We start from the raw sequence: 26568 nt of genomic DNA, 5'->3' as shown, positions 1-26568 counted from the left end.
AAGGAACATGAGAGTAACTTACACCTATCACTTTCAGGAAGTTAACCTCTACGAATTTAGTTTTCATCACCTGTAAAGTAGAGACTATAATAGCACCTATATAATATGGTTTTGGGGAGCATTTGTTGAGTTAACTTAAAGTGCTGAGAAAACTACTTTGCACACTGCAAGTGATCAGTGCTAAAGTTTATTATTAATATCACATTAGCCCCTGGAGAAATTTATGTAAACTGGCTTATTTGTCCACCTATGTGAATATTTTTGTTGACATAATTTTAAGGAACTGGATTTATCAACTACAGAAATAAGTAGATTTTTAAATGGTTGGCCCATTTATTTAAGCCTAATGTGGCTTACCATGAGTTCATCTGTTTTATGTAAACTTATTATTATATTTGTACTCGGGGCTTTTAAAGCCAAATGAATAAATGCATTGCGTTTGAAGTCAGAGATTTTGGGTCTGATTTTTGCCTCCAACACTAAGTAGCCTTGTGCACTTTGGTCATTGAACTTAGACCTCATTTTCTTCTTCTGTAATGCATACATGGCAGGTTTCTTGAAAACACGAAATAAGTATAGCTACATAAAGCACTCAGTATAGTGTCACATCAATAGCACCCAATAAAAAGTACATATAATCATATGCTTAGATAATTCTCAAATCAATAAATCAATCAAAACATTTATTGGATAGGATCCACTTTTCATTACTCGCAAGTACAATTTGAAGCCAAAATTATTAAAATAAATGCAATTTTTATATAAACTTTAATAGCAGATGCCACTTGAAACCTCATCTTAGCTCTACACTTGATTCTTCCTCCAAAATGAGAAGGAAAGTAGTTATTCCCTCAACTCCATTTCCATATTCTCTTTTTCATCCTTATTTTATTTCCTCCTGGAATTTCACTCCTCCTTTTGTTGGCTACCATGAATAGATCTATACATTTTGGGACCAGATGGAATAAAATGGGGTGGGCTCATGTATATTATTAATACATTCCTCCTGCCCCCTTCTCAACTTTCATCAGTGTCCATGTACATAGAGACAAATAGTTATGTAATAATACCACCCACATCTGTCATTAGTGTGCCTACATCCTGTGCTACTCATGGTTTTACCCATTTTATTAGCAATAGCCCTGCAAGTGAGTGAGGAACAGAGTGCATATTGAAAACAGCAAAAGAGATTCTATGAGTTTATAACCTACACAGCATCAGGGAAAAATCGAACAATAGTTTTTAGTATTTGTCTGAATTTTGCTTAATGGAGAATAGCATTTAAACAAAGCATAGTAACCAAAGATATAATTACTTTTTTTTGGAAAATTCCATATGATTTTAAAAAACGTCAATTAGAAGAGGATCATGGGAAATAGGAACTATTTTATCACTAAGAATATTGATTACATAGAGCATTAAATTATTAATTTTGATAATGAGGACCAGCTCCGCTTTTTCCTTTCAGTAACTTAAAGTGCAAGTCCAATATTTGGTCCAAATCAAAGTGAAAACGCTGCTCCAAAAGTTTCCCATATATTTTCATTTCGATAATGAATTATATATTTGTTTTAACTTACCTCTTAAAATCTTGCTTGAACCCACACCTTCATAAATATTTAATACATCTGTGTAATATGTATTAAAAGAATCGAAGCTCAGTTGAACGGAAAGCCCTTGGTTTACACTAAAGTAAAAGCAAAAAATAGATCACACTCTTAACAGCTGTCACAACTGTTAATGCATTCTAGAGTTTCAATGCATTTTTCTAATTGCAGTAAAAAAAAACACATAACATGAGTCAATACTCAACAAAATTTTAAGTGTATATGACAACAGTATCGATAAGTATAAGCACAATGTTGTAGGGCAGATCTCTAGAACTTTTTCAACTTGCATAATTGAAACTCTATGCCCGTTGAACAGTAACTCCCCATTTCACCCTCTCCCAGCCCCTGGCAACCACCATTCTACTTTCTATCTCTATGAGATTGAATACTTTAGATGCGTCATATAAGTGGAATCAAGCAGTATTTGTCCTGTGACTGGCTTATTTCACTTAGCATAATGTCCTCAAGGCTCATCAATGTTGTCACATATGACAGGATTTCCTTCTTTTAATGGCTGAATAATATTCCATTGTATGTATATACCACATTTTCTTTCTTTGTTTATCTGTCAATGACATTTAGGTTGTTTCTATCTCTTGTCTATTGTGAATAATGCTTCAATGAACATGGGAGTGCAAATATCTCTTACAGATCCTGATTTAAATTCTTCTGGATAAATATCCAGAAATGAGATTGTTAGATCACATGGCAGTTCTACTTTTAATTTTTTGAGGAAGCTCTATCCTGTTTTCCATAGTGACTACATCATTTTACATTCCCACCAATAGTGTGCCAGGGTTCCAATTTCTCTACATCCTCACCAATATTTATAATTTTTTTTGGTTTTCTGATAATGGCCATTGTGATTTTGACTTTCGTTTCCCTGATGATTAGTGATGTTGAGCACCTTTTTATATGCTTGTTGGCCATTTGTGTGCCTTCTTTGGAGAAATATTTGTGTCCTTTGCCCATTTTTTAATGTTATGTGTCTTTTTGCTATGGAATTGTAGGAGTTCCTTATATATTTTGGATATTAACCCTTTATCAGATATATGGTTTGCAAATATTTTCTTCCTTTCATAGGTTACTTTATGCTCTATTGATTTTTTCCTTTGCTATATAGAAGTTGGTAATATGATGTAATGCCACTTCTCTATTTTTGCTTTTTTGCCTGTGCTTTTAGTATCATATCCAAGAAATCATTGTGAAGATCAGCGTTATGAAGATTTCCTCTTACATTTTCTTCTAGAAGTTTTGTAGTTTCAGGTCTTATGTTTAAGTCTTTAATCCATTTTGAGTTGATTTTTGCGTATGGTGTAAGATAAGGGTCCAATTTTATTCTTCTGCATGTGGCTATCCAGTTTTCCCAACATCATTTGTTGAAGAGACTATTGTTTTTCCGTTGTGTAGTCTTGGCACTCTTTTTTTTTTTAATTTTTTTTATTTTTTGTTTATTGCAGTAACATTGGTTTATAACATTGTAAAAATTTCAGGTGTACATCATTGTACTTCTATTTGTGCATAGATTACATCATGTTCACCCCCAAAATACTAATTACAACCCATCACCACACACATGTACCGAATTATCCCTTTCACCCTCCTCCCTCCCCCCTTCCCCTCTGGTAACCACCAATCCAATCTCTGTCCCTATGTGTTTGTTTATTGTTGTTATTATCTACTACTTAATGAAGGAAATCATGCGGTATTTGACCTTCTCCCTCTGACTTATTTCACTTTGCATTATACCCTCAATGTCCATCCATGATGTCACAAATGGCTGGATTTCATCATTTCTTATGGCTGAGTAGTATTCCATTGTGTATATATACCACAGCTTCTTTATCCATTCGTCCCTTGATGGGCACTTAGGTTGCTTCCAAGTCTTGGCTATTGTGAATAACGCTGCAATGAACACATGGGTGCATGTACCTTTACAAATTGGTGTTTTCAAGTTCTTTGGGTAAATACCCAGCAGTGGGATGGCTGGATCATATGGTAGTTCTATCCTTGATTTTTTGAGGAATCTCCATACTGTTTTCCATAGTGGCTGCACCAGTTTGCACTCCCACCAGCAGTGTATGAGAGTTCCCTTCTCTCCACATCCTCTCCAACACATGTTGTTTCCTGTCTTGTTTATTATAGCCATTCTGACGGGCGTGAGGTGATATCTCATTGTAGTTTTGATTTGCATTTCCCTGATAGTTAATGATTTTGAACATCTTTTCATGTGTCTGTTGGCCATCTGTATATCTTCTTTGGAGAAATGTCTGTTCAGGTCCTTTACCCATTTTTTAATTGGGTTGGTAGTTTTTTTGTTGGTAAGATGCATGAGTTCTTTATATATTTTGGAGATTAAGCCCTTATCAGAAGTATGGTTTGCAAATATCTTTTCCCAATTGTTAGGTTGTCTTTTCGTTTTGTTGATGGTTTCCTTTGCTGTGCAGAAGCTTTTTAGTTTGATGTAGTCCCATTTGTTTATTTTTTCTATTGTTTCTCTTGCCCGGTCAGACGTGGTGTTTGAGAAGATGTTGCTAAGACTGATGTCGAAGAGCGTACTGCCTATGTTTTCTTCTAGAAGTTTCACAGTTTCAGGTCTTACATTCAAGTCTTTAATCCATTTGGAGTTAATTTTTGTGTATGGTGTAAGGTAAGGGTCTACTTTCATTTTTTTGCATGTGGCTATCCAGTTTTCCCAACACCATTTGTTGAAGAGACTTTCTTTTCCCCATTGTATGTTCTTGGCTCCTTTGTCAAAGATTAGCTGTCCATAGATGTGTGGGTTTATTTCTGGGCTTTCGATTCTATTCCATTGATCTGTGTGTCTGTTTTTGTGCCAGTACTATGCTGTTTTGGTTACTATAGCTTTGTAGTATATTTTGAAATCAGGGAGTGTGATACCTCCAGCTTTGTTCTTTTTTCTTAGGATTCCTTTAGCTATTCGAGGTCTTTTGTTGTTCCATATAAATTTTAGGATTCTTTGTTCTATTTCTGTGAAAAATGTTGTTGGAACTTCGATAGGGATTGCATTGAATCTATAGATGGCTTTAGGAAGTATGGACATCTTAACTATGTTAATTCTTCCAATCCAAGAGCACGGAATATCTTTCCATTTCTTTGTGTCTTCTTCAATTTCTTTCAGCAATGTTTTATAGTTTTTGGTGTACAGATCTTTCACCTCATTGGTTAAGTTTATTCCTAGGTATTTTATTCTTTTTGTTGCAATTGTAAATGGGATGGTATTCTTAATTTCTCTTTCTGCTACATCGTTGTTAGTGTACAGAAATGCAACTGATTTTTGTATGTTGATTTTGTATCCTGCAACTTTACCATATTCGTTTATTACTTCTAAAAGTTTTCTGGTGGATTCTTTGGGGTTTTCTATATATAAAATCATGTCATCTGCAAATAGTGACAGTTTCACTTCTTCCTTTCCAATTTGGATCCCTTTTATTTCTTTCTCTTGCCTGATTGCTCTGGCTAGGACTTCCAGTACTATGTTAAATAGGAGTGGTGACAGTGGACGTCCTTGTCTGGTTCCTGTTCTTAGAGGGATGGTTTTCAGTTTTTCACCATTGAGGATGATATTAGCTGTGGGTTTCTCATATATGGTCTTTATTATGTTGAGGTACTTTCCTTCTATACCCATTTTATTCAGAGTTTTTATCATAAATGGATGCTGTATCTTGTCAAATGCTTTCTCTGCATCTATTGAGATGATCATGTGATTTTTATTCTTCATTTTATTAATGTGGTGTATTACGTTGATTGATTTTCAAATGTTAAACCATCCCTGCATCCCTGGAATAAATCCCACTTGATCATGGTGTATAATCTTTTTAACGTATTGTTGTATGCGATTTGCTAGTATTTTGTTGAGGATTTTCGCATCGATGTTCATCAGTGATATTGGCCTGTAATTTTCTTTTTTTGTGTTGTCCTTGTCTGGTTTTGGTATCAGGGTAATGTCAGTTTCGCAGAATGAGTTAGGGAGCTTCCCCCCCTCCTCAATTTTTTGGAAGAGTTTGAGAAGGATAGGTATTAAGTCTTCTTTGAATGTTTGGTAGAATTCACCAGGGAAGCCGTCTGGTCCTGGACTTTTATTTTTGGGGAGGTTTGTGATTACTATTTCGATCTCCTTACTGGTGATTGGTCTATTCAAATTCTCTACTTCTTCTTGATCCAGTTTTGGAAGGTTCTATGATTCTAAGAATTTATCCATTTCTTTCAGATTGTCGAATTGGTTGGCATATTGCTTTTCATAGTATTGTCTTATAATCTTTTGTATTTCTGAGGTGTCTGTTGTAACCTCTCCTCTTTCATTTCTGATTTTACTTATTTGTGCCTTCTCTCTTTTTTTCTTGGTGAGTCTAGCTAAAGGTTTGTCAATTTTGTTGATCTTTTCAAAGAACCAGCTCTTGGTTTTATTAATTTTTCTATTGTTTTTTGGTCTCGATTTCATTTATTTCTGCTCTGATTTTTATTATTTCCCTTCTTCTACTGATTTTAGGCTTTGTTTGTTCTTCTTTTTCCAGTTCCTTCAGGTGAATTGTTAGATTGTTTATTTGAGATTTTTCTTGTTTGTTGAGATAGGCCTGTATCGCTATAAACTTCCCTCTTAGAACTGCTTTTGCTGTATCCCATAAATTCTGGCATGTCGTATCTTCATTTTCATTTGTCTCCAGGTATTTTTTGATTTTTTCTTTGATTTCTTCGTTAACCCAGTCGTTGTTCAGTAGCATTTTGTTTAATCTCCACGTATTTGTGGCTTTTCTGATTTTCTTCCTATAGTTGATTTCTAGTTTCATACCGTTGTGGTCAGAAAAGATGCTTGGTATTATTTCAATCTTCTTAAATTTATGGAGACTTGTTTTGTGGCCTAATATGTGATCAATCCTGGAGAATGTTCCATGTGCCTTTGAAAAGAACGTGTATTCTTCGGTTTTTGGATGGAATGCTCTGTATATATCTACTAGGTCCATCTGTTGTAGTGTGTCGTTTAAGGCCAATGTTTCCTTATTGATCTTCTGTTTGGATGATCTATCCGTTGGTGTAAGTGGAGTGTTAAAGTCCCCTACTATTATTGTGTTACTGTCTATTTCTGTTTTTATGTCTGTTAATAATTGCTTTATATATTTAGGTGCACCTACATTGGGTGCGTAGATATTTACAAGTGTTATATCCTCTTGTTGGATTGTTCCCTTGATCATTATGTAATGCCCTTCTTTGTCTCTTTTACAGTTTTTGTTTTAAAGTCTATTTTGTCTGATATGAGTACTGCTACCCCAGCTTTCTTTTCATTGCCATTTGCGTGGAGTATCTTTTTCCATCCCTTCACTTTCAGTTTGTGAGTGTCTTTAGGTCTGAAGTGTGTCTCTTGTATGCAGCATATATATGGGTCTTGTTTTTTTATCCAGTCAGCCACCCTATGCCTTTTAATTGGAGCATTTAGTCCATTGACGTTTAAAGTAGCTATTGATAAGTATGTACTTACTGCCATTTTTTAACTTTTTTTTTTTTTTTTCTCAGTGTTTTAGTAGTCCTTCTCTGTTCCTTTCTTCTTCTATACAGAATTGATGGTCACTTTAGTTTGACCTCTGTCTGAAAGCTGTACTCTTTAACTCCCCTCCTCCCTCATGTTTTTGATATCATATCTAACCTCTTTGTTGTGCATTTGTATCCATTACGTTCTAGTCATGGAAATAGATAATTTTTCCTATTTGTGGTCTTTTCTTTTCCCCTTAAATCAGTCCCTTTAACATTTCTTGTAGCACTTGTTTCTTGGTGACAAACTCCTTTAATTTTTGCTTATCTGGGAAAATTTTGATCTCTCCTTCCATTTTGAATGATAACCTTGCTGGGTAGAGTATTCTTGGCTGTAAGTTTTTCCCTTTTAGCACTTTAAATATATCGTGCCATTCTCTTCTAGCCTGTAAGGTTTCTGCAGAGAAGTCAGCTGATAGCCTTATGGGGTTTCCTTTGTACATAACTTGACATTCTCTTGCGGCTTTTAGGATTCTCTCTTTATCTTTAATTCTGGACATTTTGATTATGATGTGTCTTGGTGTGGGCTTCTTTGGGTTTATCTTGTTTGGGGCTCTCTGTGCTTCCTGTACCTGGATGTCTGTTTTCTTCCTTAGGTTAGGGAAGTTTTCATCTATTATTTCTTGAAATAGATTCTCTGCCCCCTTGTCTCGCTCTTCTCCTTCCGGGACACCTGTGAGCTGCTCCCGGCGGCCGTGACGCTGGCGGCTTGTGAAGGCGGCGTTTTTCCTCTCCGGAAGGGAGTCTCTGCCTCTTCTACCCCAGTTAGGATTGTCCGTTGTTGCAGGAGTTCCTCTCATCCAGTTTTCAGTTCTGTCTCAGGGGTAATTTTTCCAGGAGTAGTTGTAAATTGGCTGTGTCCACGGGAGGAGGTGAGTTCCGAGTCTGCCTACGCCGCCATCTTGACTCCTCTCCCTTGGCACTCTTGTCAAAGATCATTTGACCATATATGTGTGGGTTTATTTCTGTGCTCCTATTCTATTCCATTGGTCTATATGTTTTTGTGCCTGTACCATAGTGTTTTGATTACTGTAATTGTGTAATGTATTTTGAAATCAAGAAGTGTGATCCTCTAGCTTCGTCTTCTCTCTCAAGATTGTTTTGGATATTTGGGGTCCTTTGTGCTTCCTTATGAATTTTAGAATTCTTTTTTTTCTATTTTTGTAAAACAATGCCATTGGGATTTTGATAGGGATTGCATTAAATCTGTAGATCATTTTTGGTAGTATAGACACTATTATATTACATTATTATATTTTAACAATATTAAGTCTTCCAATATGTGAACACGGGATGTCTTTCCTTTTATTTGTGTCTTCTTTAAGTTCTTTCAGCAACATTTTGTAGTTTTCAGTGTACAAGTCTTTTGTCTCTTTGGTTAAGTTTATTCCTAAGTACTTTATTCTTTTTGGTGCTATTGTAAATAGGATTGTTTTCTTAATTTCCTTTTTGGATTGTTTGTTGTCAGTGTGTAGAAACACAACTAGGTTTTGTATGTTGATTGTGTATCCTGCAACTTTGCTGAATTCTTATATTAGTTCTAGTATTTTTTTGTGGAATTTTATCATTTTCTACATATAAGATCAAGTCATCTGTGAACAGATAATTTTACTTCTTCTTTTCTTATTTGGATGCCTTGTATTTATTTTTCTTACCTAATTGCTCTGGCTAGTACTTCAAGTGCTATATTCAGTCAAAATGGTGAGAGTGGACATCCTTGTCTTGTTCCTGGTCTTATAGAAAAGCTGTCAGTTTTTCATCAAGTGTGATGTTAACTCTGGGCTTTTCTTTCCTGGCTTTATTGTGTTTAGGTAAGTTTCCTCTATTCTTCATTTATTGCTTTTTTTTAATCATAAAATAGTGTTGAATTTTGTCAAAAAATGTTTTCTGCATCTATTAAGAGGATCATGTGATTTTTATCCTTCATTCTGTTAATGCGGTGTATCAAATTGATTGATTTTTATGTTGAACTATCCTTATATCCCAGGGATAAATCTTGGTGATGTGATGGTGTGTGACCCTTTTAATGTGCTGTTAATTTGGTTTGCTAGTATTTTGCTTGAGGATTTGTGCATCTGTATTCATCAGGGAGCTTGGCCTTTTGTCTTCTTTTCTTATGGTGACTTTACCTGGCTTTGGTATCAGGGTAATTCTGGCCTCATAAAATGTTCTTTTTTTTCAATTTTTGGAAAAGTTTGGGAATAATTGGTATTAATTCTTCTGTAAATATTTGATAGATTCCACTAGTAAAACCAGCTTATTATGCGGCTTTCTTTGTTGGGAGTTTTTTGGTAATTGATTCAATCTCCTTACTAGTAATTGGTCTGTTCAGATTTTGTATTTCTTCATGATTCAGTCTAGATAGGTTGTATGTTTCTAGGAACTTATCTACTTCTTCTAGGTTATCCAATTTGTTAGTGTATAGTTATTCATAGTAGTCTGTTATGATCCTTTTTATTTCTGTGGCATCAGTTGTAATGCATCCTCTTTCATTTCTGATTTTCTTTATTTGACTATTCTCTCTCTCTCTCTTTTTTTTTGTGGCTAAGGAAGATTTGACCTGAGATAACATCTGTTGTCAATCTTCTTTTTATATGTGAGCTGCCACCACAGCATGGCCATTGACAAGTGTTGTAGGTCTGCGCGTGGGAACCTAACTTGGACCACTGATGCGGAGCACATCAAACTTAACCATTAGGCCACCAGGGCTGGCCTCTCTCTTGTTTTTTTTAATCTATCTAAATGTTTGTCATTTTTGTTGATATTTTCAAAAAAACAACTTTTAGTTTCATTAATTTTTTCTTTTGTTTTTCTATTTCCTATTTTATTTTTTTTTGCTCTAATATTATTTATCTCTTCCTTCTATTAACTTTGGGCTCAGTTTGTTCTTTTTCTAGTTCCTTGAGGTGTAAAGTTACACTGTTCATTTGAGATCTTTGCTCTTTTTTATTGTAGGCATTTATTGTTATAAACCTTCTACTTAGTATTGCTTTTCCCACATCTCATAAGTTTTAGTATGTTGTGTTTTGTTTTCATTTGTCTCAAGATATTTTCTAATTTCCTTTTTGATTTCTTCTAAGACCCATTGATTGTTCAAGGACAGTGAAAGGCTTGCAGGCTTCTTTTGCAGCAGTTCCTACTTTCTTGCGCCCTCTGGTGTCTGTATGTGGCATTTAAATTCTCTGTTTCAATGGCAGCAAGCTACCCCATTCTCCCTTCTTCTCTGCAGCCACAAGGCCTTGAGAGTGTGCTGGCTAATCAGCTCCTTGAGTTATGGGAGACAGATACCAGTCTGTGGGACAGCCCTTGGAATAGCTGGAACATTGGAAGCATACTGCACTTCTCTCCCTCCATCCTGAGGGAGAAGCCTTGAATTGTGCACTCTATCTCAATCATGCCAAGCCGTACTGGCCACAGCAAGCCGCCCTGCTCCTCTTTGTTCTCAGCACCCCTCAGGCATCCAAACTATGCTGGTTCCATCAGTGCGAGACAGAAGCTAGTCCCTCAGGCAGCGCTTGGAAAAGCTGCAACACTGGATGCATGCTGCACTCATCCCTTTCCCTCCAAAGGAGAAGCAGTGAGCCAAGACCAGACATTTTCCTGGTGCTGAGTTGTGCTGGCTTGGGGAGGAGCTCACAGGAATAAAGTGAACTTGATCTTCTTCCCATTTCAGTGCACCTGTTCTTGGCTTTGTGCTCACCTGCGGTACTGCAACTTCCTAACAGGATTCTGGATTTCTCATGAAGGTATTATCATTGTTAAATCTGTGTTTCTGTTGGGGGCTGGAAGTTTCCTATTGTGCCATATTTCTCTTGAATGTATTTTAATAGATATTTCAAACTGGTTTTCAGATAAAGTTAGGCTCAACTATTATGCTTAAATTATACTGTGAAAATAGCAATTTATTTGCAGTATAACAAAACGGAAAGAATATGTACATAATACTATCAAAAGTCAATTTTTTTAGTTGGATAATTTAATTTTTTTTGGAAGTAAGACCAAAAAATCACCTAGGAAACATGCCTGGTGTGGCAATATATGAATATTTCCTCATTTGAAACAGTTTTAAAACTAATTACTTACAATTTACATTATATTCACTTACTGTATTTAGGTATTTACTTTAAAAAAATCTCAATAAGCATTTACTTTTAAAACAAGCAAGATTAGATAAGGACACTTTTTAAAGTATCTGAATTTTGATCAGGTGCCCCCCCCTGTATATAGAGTGGAAACACCATGTTATCCATACCATTGCAATTGTTAGTTACATACCTAATTGTCTGGCCTACCAGAATCTGTATGACTTAAAGATGAGATTAATTTATTCACCTATGCATTCTCAATACTTTGTAGAAACTAGTACATGCTTTTTGATGGAAAATAAAATTAGCCTATGTAGCTGCCATTGTAAGAGAACAGAAGGAAAAGTATGTGACAGGTTCATTAGAAAGTTTTAATTTGATATTTAAACACAGGATTTTCATTTTCCGATAAATTTTGGGAAAAGATGTCTAGGGCAACTTCTATCTACAACTTCATTGTCCCATTGAAGTGGTAGGATCAGAAATGTTAATAATTTCTGAGTGTTTTGGAGGGACCATGTTCCCCTGAACTCTTCAGAAGGGAAGAGGGCTCAAAGATAAAGCAGAGGCCTGGGTGATAACGTCTAAGCTGGCTGAGGACTGAAGAGGCTGATAGTAGTGAGAGATCTAGTCTCCAAAGCCAAGCTGGGGATTGAGAAGTGACCTGGCCTCAGAGGCTGGCCATGGAGGATGATGGGTGACAAGGCCTTCTGGCCAAGGGTGTGGCAAACTTGGATTTTCGGTAAGTTATCAGTAGTACCTTGGCCAATCTGGAAGTTGAGGACGTTCATTGCAAGTGTAATTAATTTTGGAACTCTAAAGATCATGGTTGGGAAATCTTCACTTGTGGCAAGAGCTCAGTTTTGGCAAACACTGTACTAGTATCCTGGTCAGGGCTGGAATTTAGTCTCCAAGGAGTGGAGTTGACGACATTGAAATGGCAGCTACTAGCAGGGTAGGATTAAAAGACATCACAGACTCAATGTGTTGGACTCGATCAGTGATTGGTTCCAGGGAGGTAAGGTCAGAAGAGGGGTGGTTGTTTTTAAAGAAATATTGACGTATGGACCTCCACCCTGAATATCAGATTCAGCAATTCTGGAGTGGATTCTGGGATGTATATTTTTAAATACTTCAAGAGTGATTGTGATGTGCTCTCAGGGTTGAGGGCCACTGGAGAAAGATAGGTAAATGCAAGAAATGCTACGCTCATGAGCTACTCTCAGATGTATTTGGTAACCACGGGAGGTTGGTAGGGGTAAAAGGAGATTAATGTGAGGGAGCAGCAGATCTTCCCAACCCAGACTGAGAAAAGGAGAGCAAGGCAGCTATTTATATAAGTAAGTTCCACTTATATATGGTAGTGGCAGCCATTTACATAAATTTCACCTCTGTTAGGTCAGTTCAAGGACGGGGGTAGTGAGCCTGTTGGTGAGACCATTAGGGAATCCAGCATCAAAGCTGAAGACAGAGGAAGAAGAAATGAAGCAGTCTTCGGGGATGATTTCTGTTCTTTTAATTAAAGTTTTGGTATCTCCAGGCAAGACTATAGTGAGTTCTTCTTCATGCAATGTTGTTTTCAAGGTATGAAGCTAAGGGATGCAAGAGAAGCTCCCTAGGGTCCTTTGTGTTAAGGAGTTTTTTACTTTTTCAAAAAGATAATTGCAGGAAGAAGAGACAAACAAGTGCATACTGTTGTCTACTTTCTTCTGATTCACAAAAGCTGACTCACTTGCAATGAAAACACAGGAATTTATAAAGTAAGATTAATTATAGGATATAATATCTGATGTTTTTATAGTATTAGACATCATTGTTACCTTCTGGTTTTTTGAAGGGAAAAGGTATGTTTCCAAATGTAGAAGCCAGATTTGAACTCACCCAGACTGTCACCATTACTGACAGTCTTAATATATGACATTCTGCTAAATGTAGTCCTAATATAATTCCAAGGCTGGGCTGGTCTAGCCCAAAATATAGTTTAATTGCATCTTAAACATTTCTTCACTATTTAATTGGCCTTCTAAGCTTGTAGGAAATGTCATGGTCTTTCTCCCCACTTTGATCACCATTAGGAAAAATAAGCTATCAGGTACAATGACTCTCTAATGCAGCACTCAGTTTTGAGAAGACAAAATACTTAGATTATTTATATGATTAATAAAATCATAATTTCATGGTGAAATATAGTATTTGTTTAGGGCAATATTTTAGATTCTTTTGGTTTTAAAAATAATCCCTGCACTAATGGTGGATTTCTCAAAATAGTTTTAAAAATTAAGTAATGGAAAATGAAGTAAGAAGAACAGAACTATATAAATCCTTAATTAACATAGTATGATTATTACAGAAATGATATTACTATTATAACAAAAGTTTATTGTGTTCTGCTTACAAGGCCTCCCTGTAAATTCCATCTAGCTTTATTAAGAAGTGGATTTAACAATTAAATTATTTTTAATTGGTATTAATAAAATTCCAAAGATTGCATGAAGAAATCACTTAGGATTCATGTTCTTTCCATTTTCAGGGGAAATAATTTAAGATTTCTCTAAGGCTTTCTGCTGACATTTTAAGTAAGGCATAGACTATTTTTCATTTTGTTTATGAACAATGCTAATAGCCATTTATAGATGCTTCTTTTTAAATCTGATGTGATTATATTGAAAATAATATCCTTTAAACTGGTTAATTTTTTACTTGGCAGGTAAGCTGCCATTTTTGACACAAAATCTTATCTTTGGCACACGTAACACGTTATCTAGAGCAGGAGAAGAGAGGAAATTGTGTTCCTAGTCATCACATAACTTACATGGGGCTGAGTCCAAGATAGAAATTATTTAAAGAGAACAAGATGTTTTTCTTTCCCTGAATAATGTCAAGTAAAAGTGTCTAGAACAATCTTCCCTTCTTACCCCATCTCATCTCTAGGCTACAGCTACACAGGAAAACAACCCTTGTGAATCGTTACGGGGCCATTTCCTACCATTTGTCTGGCAAGAACCTGAGGCTCTGCCTTTCAACCTTCTTTAATCAGCTGTTGCACTGATTCCACTGGTTTTCTTATGAGTCATCACAATGATTAAAACTATTATACGGTAGGTCAGACTGGGAAACCATAATCCCATCCAGCTGTTAAGAGAACTGAACTGACTAAAATGTCATTTCTCCAAGAGAATTCCATAGAACATTTACACTGACTACTTTATGGGGGAAAATGTTTAGTGGCTTAATAGGAGATATATTTTGAGGGGAGATTTACATTGCATGTTAACTTATTTAAGGCTATGAGAAGCCCTGTACTTTTTTCTTTTTAAGTTGTAATGAGTTTATTTCAGTATTCCTTATATTTATTTGAGTAAAAATTATTTTTCCCTTGAAATATCTGGGAAGAACAACAGATACCACTCCTCTATGAAAAATACTTAAATAAACATTAAGACAGATCAACCATCAGAAGTTTGATTATTTTGATCATCATAAGGATGGAATTGGTCAATTGAATTAAGAGCTTGGGGGTCAAATATAGTAACTAATTCCAGTGTTATTCAAGATATAGCAAAAAGGATATATATAGAGGGTGTTCCCAGCTCTCAATCTGCCATGACTAAATCACATCATAGAAGATTTTCACACAGATGTTGGCATAATGAGAAAGGAACCGTTCTGTAGCCTGGATGAAGGTGACACGAAATACCACTTCTTGCGATACACAGACACACATGTGTGTTGTTCACCTTGGCAGCACTTGATTTGTGCCAACTATAGAAAAAAAACTTGCTACAGAGCCCATTAGATGGCCCATTTATTAGACAGTATTGCTCATAGGACAGAATACCTTTGCAAAAGATTAAGAATGAGAGAGAAACTACTTGAACAAGTTATCAGTTGAAGGCTTTGCTTCATAGCTAACGAAATTGATTGCTAAAAAAATAAATACACTACTCAAGGTGGTAAGACTTATTGCATCACAGAAAGACTTTATGACTTAAGAACAGGAAATTGAAGATGGCATATTACCTTATAATCCACTGGCAAACAACACTCGATGTAGAAGACTTTGGATAATTGGCAGCCTGGAAGGACCCAGAAGATCCAGTCAACAAAAATCTCCCATCACAAGCTGTGGCTGTGAAAAAATGGCAATTAATGTTAGACAAAAACAGTCTCGGAAGGTTAATCAAATGAAATGGGATTCAAATTGGCTAATGAACACTTTATAGAACACTCATGACTGAATCTGTATGAGACTAGTTTACAAAACTGAAATGATCAAATGGGAGTAGATTAGATGTCATGTTTAAAATCTATTAACTATTTTCAAATACTCTTGAACAGCCCATCACTGAGTTCTTTAGAAAATCATTCCATTTCTAAACACTCACACTGAAGCTATATTTTTAGTATAATCTTTCATATTTGTAAGGAAACAAACATATCTAAATTATAAACTTCCAATTTAGACAAATAAATACTAATTTTTTATCTCATTTTCCCCACTAAATTGGAGGTAGGGTGAATTTCAAATATGTGCACTAAATGCTATGTTCTCCTGAAATTGATTAGACTATGGCCAGAAAATGGTATGTAGGGTGCCAGAGGCCTATTGAGAATTTCATCCATCCAATCTATTGCACTCTTTTTTTATTTTTTATTTTTTTATTTATTTATTTTTTTTTGAGGAAGATCGGCCCTGAGCTAACACCCATGCTAATCCTCCTCTTTCTGCTGAGGAAGACCAGCTCTGAGCTAACATCTATTGCCAATCCTCCTCCCTTTGTTTTTTCCCCCAAAGCCCCAGTAAATAGTTGTATGTTATAGTTGCACATCCTTCTAGTTGCTGTATGTGGGACACGGCCTCAGCATGGCCGGACAAGCGGTGCGTTGGTGCGTGCCCGGGATCTGAACCCAGGCCGCCAGTAGCTGAGTGCGCGCACTTAACTACTAAGCCATGGGGCCGGCCCTGCACTCATTTTTTAAACCTCTTTACTCTTGCTCCTTTTGTATGACTTGCTATCTAGCTCAATATTTTCATTCAATATTCCTGAATATGTCTTTTGCTTTCCATAATTACTCATCTTCCTCTTTTAATTCTTACATCATATTTATTTCATATACTTCTCTTTAATGTCATGCATTGTTAATTGTCTTTAAGTTATATCTGAATCGTTTCTAATTAGATTAAAATCTTACTGAAAGCACGAACCAGGAACTATGCCTTATAGCTTTTTGTCTTCCTGTTACACTTGCTATGTATAGTATGTGTTAAAAAAAATAAAGCCCATTTGATTTTCACAATCTTTAGCTTTTCTTAGATTATTTTCTATACACTTAGTTACTTAGTTCTGTTGATACCATATTCTAAAATAATAACTCCTATAATGTGTCTTTTTCCTCCTGGTAGGTTGTTAATTCCTCATATGGCAGAAGCATTGATGGAGGGTAGAGAAATCAAAGAAATTTATAAAAATTAGATTACTGCTCTTGGAATCTGAGTGCTAGAATAAGCTAATCCTAAATTGTAGTACTACACAGCAATTCTATCAAGTTACAAAATTGAACAGCACACAGAAATCTTGATAAAAATCTCATGTTTTTGGTTGACTTTTTGCAATTTTTGGTATTTGTTTTTAAAAGCATAAAAATTACTTTGGTAAATAAATTTTAAGATTCAAAGTCTGTTGAAGAACAATGACCCAGGAATTAATTGCGTTGGATTATAACTTGATAGCCTGATTCCCAGCAGTAGACATAAAAACAACACAAAACAAAACAGAAAACTGAAAACGGAAAAGATAATAACCCAAGATGCAAGGATTAAACTCTGAACAATGTGTCACAGACTTCAGGAAAGGAAATAGAGAAAATCGTGGCTTGTCGAGAGACACTGAATCTCTTTACGTACAATACTGGAGCAAACAAAGACAGTTAAGGCTAGTTGGTATGATTTGAAGATAAATGGTAAGATGTGACATTTTAATGCAGAGCTAAACAGTTTTCTAGATAGAAAAGAAAATCTCCTTCACCCTCCACTCTGCCCAACACAAACTCTGCCAAAGATATAGGACAATTAATCCCTTAGCTTCAATGATCATAAAAGTAAGAATAGTATCAGTTTGTAGTTTAGGTGATATACAGAGTCTTTTAATCACAGTCTATCAAGAAATGTATAGATTCCAAGATTACAGGCAGCATAAGAAAGTCTGCTGCCATTGAAGGTAGTTTATGTTTAGGGGAAAGGAGATCAGATGCATTCAGGATGGCCATAGGCAACAGTTTCTTTTAATGAAGTATAGCAATCAATCTTACCAGACCTAAAATATAATTGTTAGCATTGACGGAGTATTTACTATAGGCCAGCCATTGTTCTAAAGTCATTATATAATGTATTCATGTAATCTTAAAACAACCTTATGAAGTTACAAGTGGGGAAACTGAGGCACAGAGGGGTTAAGTAACTAGCATAAGTTCTCCCAGCTTATTGACTTTGGTGACAATTCAAAGTCAGGCAGTCTGACTCCAGAGCATCCTGTGCTATGCTGCCTAATACCACAATATATAGGGTTATCACGATGACGTTGTCCACTGTTTGAGCTGAAAAGCGGAGAAGGAGATTGTAATTGAAACAAGAAACAGGAAATATAAAAAGAAGAATTTCAGCATTCTTAAAATTAGAATATAGATCACGTTTGCAATAGCATTCCACAACAAATAGGAGGAAGCAAAAAAAGATAGAGTGAAAAAGAGAACAAAACAAGACCAGTTTAAGAATTTGTAAAGCCTATTTGCAAAGCTGTTCACATTTTAGTAATTCTTCACATCTGTTCATTACATATTTGGGGGAAAAGGTATCAACTGCTTTGTGCTGCATGACAGGATTCATAAGTTTCCAAACAGCTGAGTCATGTCCCTGGTGGCAGAGACTGTTGTATGTCTGCCACATTCTTTTTCAGTCTCTTTCCAGGCACCTGAGTAGACTGCACTCCCCAAATTGGGGCCATGTGACTGAGTCTGGTCAATAAAGTCTTGTGGAAGTGATTGTGTTTATTTCCAGATGCAATTTCTAAAAAGATCTTCTGTAGCATTCTTTCCTTGTCTGTCAGCAGGTTGCAAAGAATCCAGTGGAGGACTCTGGGGAAAGGCGCTTGAGGGGAAGTAGCCAGTATCCCAAATGCCTACAGAGAGCACAGCTCCTTGTCATCTTTCTTGGACAGTGACATAAACAAACTGCTATTGTATTAGATTACTAAGGTTATTTATCATAGCATTTAGCCTGTCCTAAAGAATATAATCAATTTGCCTGTCCAGTTTTCTATGAAGTTGCTGAGTTTTAGTGGGAATGGATAATCTACAGATCAAGCTCTACTCTAAAGGACCTTTGGTGAATTCCTGCATGCAAGTGAAGATTAAGAAGAATACCCTGAAGACATTTAAAATAAAAATACAACTTATAAAAGGAAACTTTAGAATGCTAAAGTATTATTATTTCAAGATATAAGCTTGTTCTAGGGGCTTTCTCATGCATTTTTTTCATTTAATTTCAGGATGTTTCCGGAGAACCTAATTTTACATAAGACGATAAAGCAGGATAGACTTTCAGAAAAACAGATATAACCCAGCCATGGATGAGTAGGATTACTGGGTGCTCAGGATTATAAACTTTTAGACTGTACAGTGCTTTCCAGTGCAGCATCAGACGAAAGTCTGAGTGGGAGAGAAATGAGCCTGTCAGATAATAACAGCCTTTCTATTGCCCTATCCAAAATGTTGCCTGTAGTGGGATAGGATTCCTAGGGGTATGTTCTGAGGACCCGCTGAGAGCTCCCTCTGCTGCTTCTATTTACTAGCTGTATGTTCACTCAGGGCATTGAATTCTCAGGATATATACATCAAACATGATCTGTGCCCATCTACCCAGGTCTGTTGTGCACATACACATGAGGCATGCAAGCAATCTATGGAGACGCCTGCCAACTTCCAAATAGGCCTGAACATTGCCCTAAAGGTGTGAGTCAGCATCTTTTTTTCTCATAGGTCAGCTAAAAAGTGAACTTTCCTACTGATGCAATTCTGATCAGAAGAGAAAAACAATTTAAAGAAATTTTGGTTCAGCTATAGTCAGCTATAAGTTGTGCAAACCTAAATAAGTGAAGATTAAAAAAGGAAGCTATGTGAGGAAGTCAACATTAATATGACTCTATTAATAACACAAACTAGAATTAGAGCTCACAGCTGGAGGAAAAAAGAGAGAGAGCACCAAGGTCAATTTCATATAGAGAGAATTCTCTTAATTTTTCTGTGAATATAGATTGACAGACAAGGGTTTTCATATAGAAATTATGCTATTAGAAATTCGAGTTGGGGTTAAGTGTACTAGGCTTTTGGGCTCCTCATTATTAATGATTAAATGATGGATAAAGATAGAGTAGTTGATTGATTTGTCTACTTCCTTATTCCACAAAGCCTTTAAATTTATTTTCCAAAATAGATACAGTGTTAACTTTAAAATACAAATAACGAAGAGAGTCAAGAAAAATGGAAAATGAGGATCGAGAGACTTAAGAAATTTAGTGACATGTTGATACTAAGGTTAAATTAACACAAAACCTCCATCATATTGAAAAGTAATAATGCAGTTTTAAATAAGTCTTTAAGGCAGAGTTAGAGAATTAATGCACTTCTACTACTGAGGCTCAGGTCATGAGTTTAGAATGGCTCAGAAAAATAGTTCATGGCCTTATAACTTATTTTAGGACAAGTGGTTACACTTACATGATACTTCTATGGTTATTTTTTGATACGCACGTCTATGGTTATTAATTTATCACGAAAATTATTAAATCCATGACAATAAAGACCAAATAGTAGGTATGGTACATTTTCTGATTATTCAGCTCATCTTACATATTTCCCCCATTTAAGGCTTTTGATGATCACTATATAGGGTAAAGTTTTTGTCTAACTTTGAAATACATTATTATTTTTGAAATATAAATCAACATCACCTTTATTGCCTCATGATGGCACACTTGTTTCATACTCTCCCTGAAAATGTTTTGGAAACTGACTGAAAACCATACAAAAAATGAATGTTGCTTTCTTCTCCTTTGAGTAACTTAGTTATATAAAATAGATTAAAAAATATTCTGTAGCCTATACTTTATTCCAATATGCTCTGAGTACGCTTCAAAGTATGTAGTTAAACTTTGAAGGTTTGAATTTTATTCAAGAACATTTGAATTGGGATTGCTTAATAGAAGCCTCTTTAGTCACGTTGCCTTTTTTTGGATTGGTACTGGGAAACAGACCAACTGCCTGTCTTTTAAAGTAGGTACCGAGTGGATAGGCAATTTTTTAAACTTTGGTTCTTATTGGAGCATTCATTTTGAATTAATATCAAGCAAGAAGGGCAAAGTGTAACAAATAATAGAAGAACGAAGTGTAGCAAATCATAACTACAGCCTTTACACATTTCAGGATCAAATTGTGCTCGTGGTCAATTTCAAAATTGATCATAAACCACATCAAAAAATTGTTCAATTCATGCTTTCTGTTTAATTTTTCAAGAACAAATTATAGGTTAGAATTATTCAAATGGTTCTTCACATTGCTTATCCGTGTATATTTACACATAATTATGTAGTAATCTTTCATATATATGTTACCCAGTTATAAAATGAAGAAATAAGCCAAAGAATGAATATATTTAAATCAGTTAGAGCCATGCTTGGAATATAGTAAGTACTACTTAAGTGTTAACTAATAATAATAAAGTCATTATTAACATAAAAACGATGCTAAAATTTACAAATAAAACATGGATGTTTTATTTATCAGACATTAAGATCTTATTCATAACTCGTTTACATTATTCACAGAACTATAACTCAAGTACACTTCTTATCTATTTGTTGTTTCTATGCCAAAAGGCAAATAAAAGCAACAAACAAAATTAAGGAGTGGTAATCACTGAGTTAGGAATCATTAAAATGGCAAAAATATATGACTGATAATGACAAGATGGTGAAAAAACATGAAAAAGTGTGCAAATTCATAGTAGTTTCAAGTAGTTTAATAAGAGATGAAAAATAATGCCACTCTCTTCCCCTATTCATGACAGATATTGCTAATCACAGTATCCTTTCCATAGTCATCAAGTGGAATTCTGCTCAATTAATGTTTACTATTGTGTGATAAAGTTTAGGAAAATATTAATATAATTATTTTTTAAATTTTGTATTAAATTATAATCATGGCTGTTTGGATATCTCATTCTCTAGCACTTTCTGGTATCTGAGGAGTGTGTGTTCGTATGTGTGTGTACACAGGGAGGGAAGATGAAAAGTAAAGAGGGGAGAGAGAGTGAGAGGAGACATTACTTACCACAGGTTTTATTGTCTTCATCAGAACCATCTGGACAGTTCAATTCTCCGTCACAGAACAAATCAGTTGCTATACACATTAGAGCGTCAGCGCAAAGCTTTGAACCAGACGGGCACTCTACTGAGACATTTCCTTTTGAAAAAAAGATTGAATTCATAAGTTCCTGCATAGTAGATTTAATTTCCCACTAATGAGATATGCACAATGCTTGGATATTATGTATTTTTTTGTCATATAGTTCTTACTTATAATATATATTTCAATTTCCAATAGAAATAGTTATTTCATTTGATGAATCAATCACTTGTAAAAATTTAGAATTTGAAATTTCAAAAAAGAAGATATATATTTCTTCATAGATGTTAAATAGGAATGTTTACTTGTTTATTTTAACCTTAATAAATCAATACTACAATTTGGACATTTACCTCCTAATGTTGACACCTCCTGGGTGGTTGTATGTGTCATGTGAAGCAATACATTGGGATGTTTATTCCATTATCTGCAGTATCTAGTAGCCACTTCATTAACTTATAAACATATTATTTGAAAATATAGTGGCTGAAGTCAAGGTTTGCATTCTGCAGAGCAAAATTGGTTAACGAAAGCCATTTTATAGTAAGGCAAAACACTTAAAATTCCCAGCACATTGCTGTAATGAGCAATGGAGAAACCCAATGGCTATTTCCATTTCCCTTCAATATCTCTTTGCTTCTCCGGTCAGAGGTTCTTAGCGGGAAAGATGCAGACACGCCCCTAAAGGGTTCTGTGCCACACTCTAGCCAGGATCTGATCAGTTTGCACCACTCAGCCTGTCCTGTCCTTCACCTGCCCCTCTTCCACATATCTAAGTACAGAGACGCACCAAGAAACACATTTTACTTCTAGAAAATAACTCAGAAATTTTAGGTGCAATTCTAAAAATAAGACATTCTTAGATGCCCACTAGATAAAGACATATGTTTTTATCTTTCAAATATTTTTATTTGAATATTTTTGTCAATGATTAGAATAACAATGATGGTTTAAAGTTTTTGAAAAATCTTTAAGCTCAGTAGCACTTTTTTTGTTATTGTTCTTAATCTTAAAATCAGCACTGCGCTGCCATCTGCTGGGTTTTAAAAATATATTTGATTCTGAAATTTCTCCCTCTGCTTCATGAAATTAATTGGGAAAATAAAAATGTTTGTATCAATGACTCTACTAAGGTGATAATTAGGAAAATTTATGGATAAGGTTGCTGGGTACATATACAAATACGTTAGACTTTTGTAATTGGCTCTGACTACAATGGATATAAACCACTGGGAAATTCATGGCTCACCTAACATCTAAAATAGGACAACATAAAGATCAAAGCCATTCCCAAATGACAGAACGCCTCCATCCAAGAGAATAAAAAAAGAACGATAAAAATGGTATTGAATAAACCCAAATGCATATTAAAATTGTTGATGTATATAAGATACTCATCAAAAGAGTCCTTAATCATCGAGTCCCTAATCCATGAAAGGCATAGTGATATTCCATAAATGCTTGATAAATAAAAAAATGAAAAAAAGCATTATTCTAGAAACTCTTTTTCTATTTAACAGTAGTTCATAGAATTCTAAGTATTCAGCATTTGAAAGAATAGCTTTGGGGACACGGCTCAGAAGATGTATAATTTTGGTGCTCCTGATGTTTCCCATGGGAACTTCACTTCCTGATGCTTCACATCTCTGTCTGTTGCCTATTGAACTCTATGGTTTGAACCTCAAAACCGCACTGGCAAGTGATACCACTTGGGATCTTTTAATCTCTTTAATGATCATTCAGTCACTCCACAAGCATTTATTTTCTCCTTATTTGTGTCACGGATATTTAAGGGATGGAGATACACAGATGAGTAAGGCGGAGCCTCTATTCTTGTGGAGCTAGGAGCTTGGAGTTTAGTGGGAGACTGTTTCACTAATTATTTTTTAAAAAGAGGTATGAGAAAGTGCTATGGGATTAGCCAAGGATTAGGCAGTTCATTTTTTTCTGAGGCAGGAGTTGAAAACATCTTCACATAAACTAGATTTTGAAGGATGCCTAAAAATGCACCAGGAAGAGGGGTATATGGAGTGTACACATTGTGATGTGACAAGAGCACACCTGTATATGGAAAACAGATGAGTCTAACTTATCTAGATAGTAGGATATTTGAGGAAACTATGGCAGGAAGGGAGTTTGGTGCCAAATTCTGGGGGACTTTTTCTCCTCTGTAAAATGTTAGAAATATTGTTTTTACAGGCAATTGCACAGAAAATTTTTACATATATGTGTGATATGACCAGTCCATATTTCACGACAATTCTGGGACCATGTGGAGAATCACGTGGAGAGAGGAGACCAATTGAGAAGCTGTTTCAATGGTCAAGGTGAAAGTTGATGAGGGTTGGAACTCTTGCACTAGCAGAAGAGATGAGACATGGACTCAATTGCTATTTTACAAGTAGAATTAGTGAGCTTTAGTGATCAAAATTGCTCCTGATCAAAGAGAGGTGGAGAAGGGGAGCTAAGAATGATACCTACACTTTCGGGGTGGCCAGTTGAATTACTAGTGGTCATTAGTCACAATAGTGATTACAAGAGGAACAGCTGGTGGGATTAGAAAATGACTCTAGTTTGAAGTATCTTGATTTACATGGGGAAATATTAGGTGCTATAGTTTAAGTTGTACTCTCTCTCTCTCCAGATTCTGTTTCATAAACACTCTTCAGCTGTTTTGGTCCATGAAGAAAGAGAAATTCCTCAAATTAAAACCAATATGGAAAACATAAATATAATTGTTACATAAAGGTAGTGCATTTTAGGATTTTATCAGATTGTATTTTTACCTAGTGTTCTGTCTCCCTCTCATTTCCTTACATACACAAAAATGATGACAATTTCCAACAAAACCATTCATTTAAACATTAACCGTTACAGAAATTAGCCAGATACGAGTTTTTAAAATGACTTTTCATTCTTAAAACTAGAGTTCTTCGACTTGTGGACTAATTTGTTTTCTGTTTTATTCCTTAATTTTTGCTCTGGTATTTCTCCTTTTCTAAGAAGTCTGTACTGTACTTCTCAATAGGGAAATTTTAGGGAGGGAGTTAAGAAATTCTATTTAAATAAATGTACACAAAGAGAATAATAATTGGCTCTGTTTACTAGAAGCTGATCAACTGAATATTTGTTACTGTTATCTTTTTTTTTTTTTAAAGATTTTATTTATTTTATTTTTTCCCCCCAAAGCCCCAGTAGATAGTTGTATGTCATAGCTGCACATCCTTCTAGTTGCTGTATGTGGGACTCGGCCTCAGGATGGACGGAGAAGTGGTGCCTCGATGCGCACCCGGGATCCGAACCCGGGCCACCAGCATCGCAGTGCGCGCACTTAACCACCAAGCCACAGGGCCGGCCCCGTTACTGTTATCTTGCATGGGAAAAAGACCTGCACATGTTTTTATATGTATATGGTATTCTATCTTTAGGATATTAATTTTTTGCATATTATGAAAGCCTACCAGTAATTAGTACTACTTGGAATTCTGCAAATGGAAGGTTTCAGTTGTCCATGTATATTCGTATCATGAAGGATTTAGTATAAACTCAAATGTGATTACTTCAGAGTGATCCAAAGTGTAACAATTTCTAGTGATTTGGGGTGAGGAACCTCCTGTGCCTACTTTGTGCTAGGCATTGTGGAGGATAAAAAGACTGAAATCTATTTTTCTTTTTTCTTCCAAATTAGTTACAAGAAGTGTCACATACGAGATAATAATTTGAAAATAACATTTTCAGGGCCGGCTCCGTGGCTTAGCGGTTAAGTGCGCGCGCTCTGATGCTGGCGGCACGGGTTCGGATCCCGGGCGCGCCCCGAGGCACCACTTCTCCGTCCAACGTGAGGCCGAGTCCCACGTACAGCAACTAGAAGGATGTGAACCTATGGCATACAACTATCTACTGGGGCTTTGGGGGGAAAAAAAATGAATAAATAAAATCTTTAAAAAAAAAAAGAAAATAACATTTTGGAAATATTAGATTTTTATTTTCCATATTATTTAAATGTGAGTGATAATGCTTGGTGGCCAATGCTGTTTGAGACAAATTAAGCCCAAAATCCTTACAGCTTACTTAGTAGTGAGGCAGAATCTGAATCCATGAATGCCTGCCTTTAGAGACCAAGTTCATTTCACTACACTATTGGAAAACTAGATATCACCCTAAGAAATTCTCATCTACTTTCATAGAACAAATTTAATCTTTTTAGCACGACCATGGATGGTCAATCCAAATGAAATTACAGTGGAAATGTACTGTAATAGTTCTGATATCATGTGTATAGGAATGGCTTAAATTAGAGGAGAGCACTTAGCAGTATATACATGTTGTTCTCTCAAAGACAGAGAAAGAAAAATCCTTAACATCACAATATATTTGGTTTTGGATAAAGTCCTGTGTCTTAGCCTGGGGCAATTCAATGGAGAAGCGTAATTCTACCTTGGCTTCTCTTGACCCAATTTTATGTTCTTCATTAAATTAGCCAATTCTTTCTCTTCAATCCCCAAACCCCTCCACATAGTGGAATTGTAGTAATATTCCATTTTGTATGAGACTGAGAAAGCCCATGATAGTGAAACTTTTGTTTTTCTGTAGTCATTGCCTACACCGTAAGCAACAAAGGACTCAAAGAAGCAGTATTCTAGAAACCCTTCAAGCACATGAGCAATTGCCCAAAACAGCCCCTCTAGGCACTCTGTAGCGGCCAAGAAATCAATCAGCATAATGCAACCTTAGTTCCCATCTCTCTCCTCTAGTGTTCCAAATGGATTAGTAAAACTTTACGGTAATTGGCAACAAAGGTGGTTGAACAATAGAACACAATCCTCATGAACTTTGTACCGGCTATCATACAAAAATTCTCTTTGGCAGAA

The 26568-nt window shown here is 35.6% G+C and overlaps 1 protein-coding gene across 2 annotated transcripts in view; it reads right to left on the bottom strand.

The window, feature by feature from the left end:
- The window catches only part of TMPRSS15 (transmembrane serine protease 15), a 144628-nt gene that overhangs the window by 97031 nt on the left and 21029 nt on the right, over positions 1-26568 (bottom strand). For both annotated transcript variants that reach the window (XM_004429501.2, XM_004429502.2), the window contains 3 exons: positions 21623-21754; positions 15260-15368; positions 1581-1687 (listed from right to left, as the gene is read on the bottom strand). In XM_004429501.2, coding sequence (XP_004429558.1) covers positions 1581-1687; positions 15260-15368; positions 21623-21754 — 348 coding nt within the window. The remainder of the gene's footprint in view (positions 1-1580; positions 1688-15259; positions 15369-21622; positions 21755-26568) is intronic.

The sequence above is a fragment of the Ceratotherium simum genome, chromosome 27, assembly GCF_057802395.1.
Source record: "Ceratotherium simum simum isolate JZ-2026a chromosome 27, ASM5780239v1, whole genome shotgun sequence".
Lineage (NCBI taxonomy): Eukaryota > Metazoa > Chordata > Mammalia > Perissodactyla > Rhinocerotidae > Ceratotherium > Ceratotherium simum.
This window is presented reverse-complemented; position numbering and strand designations above follow the sequence as displayed.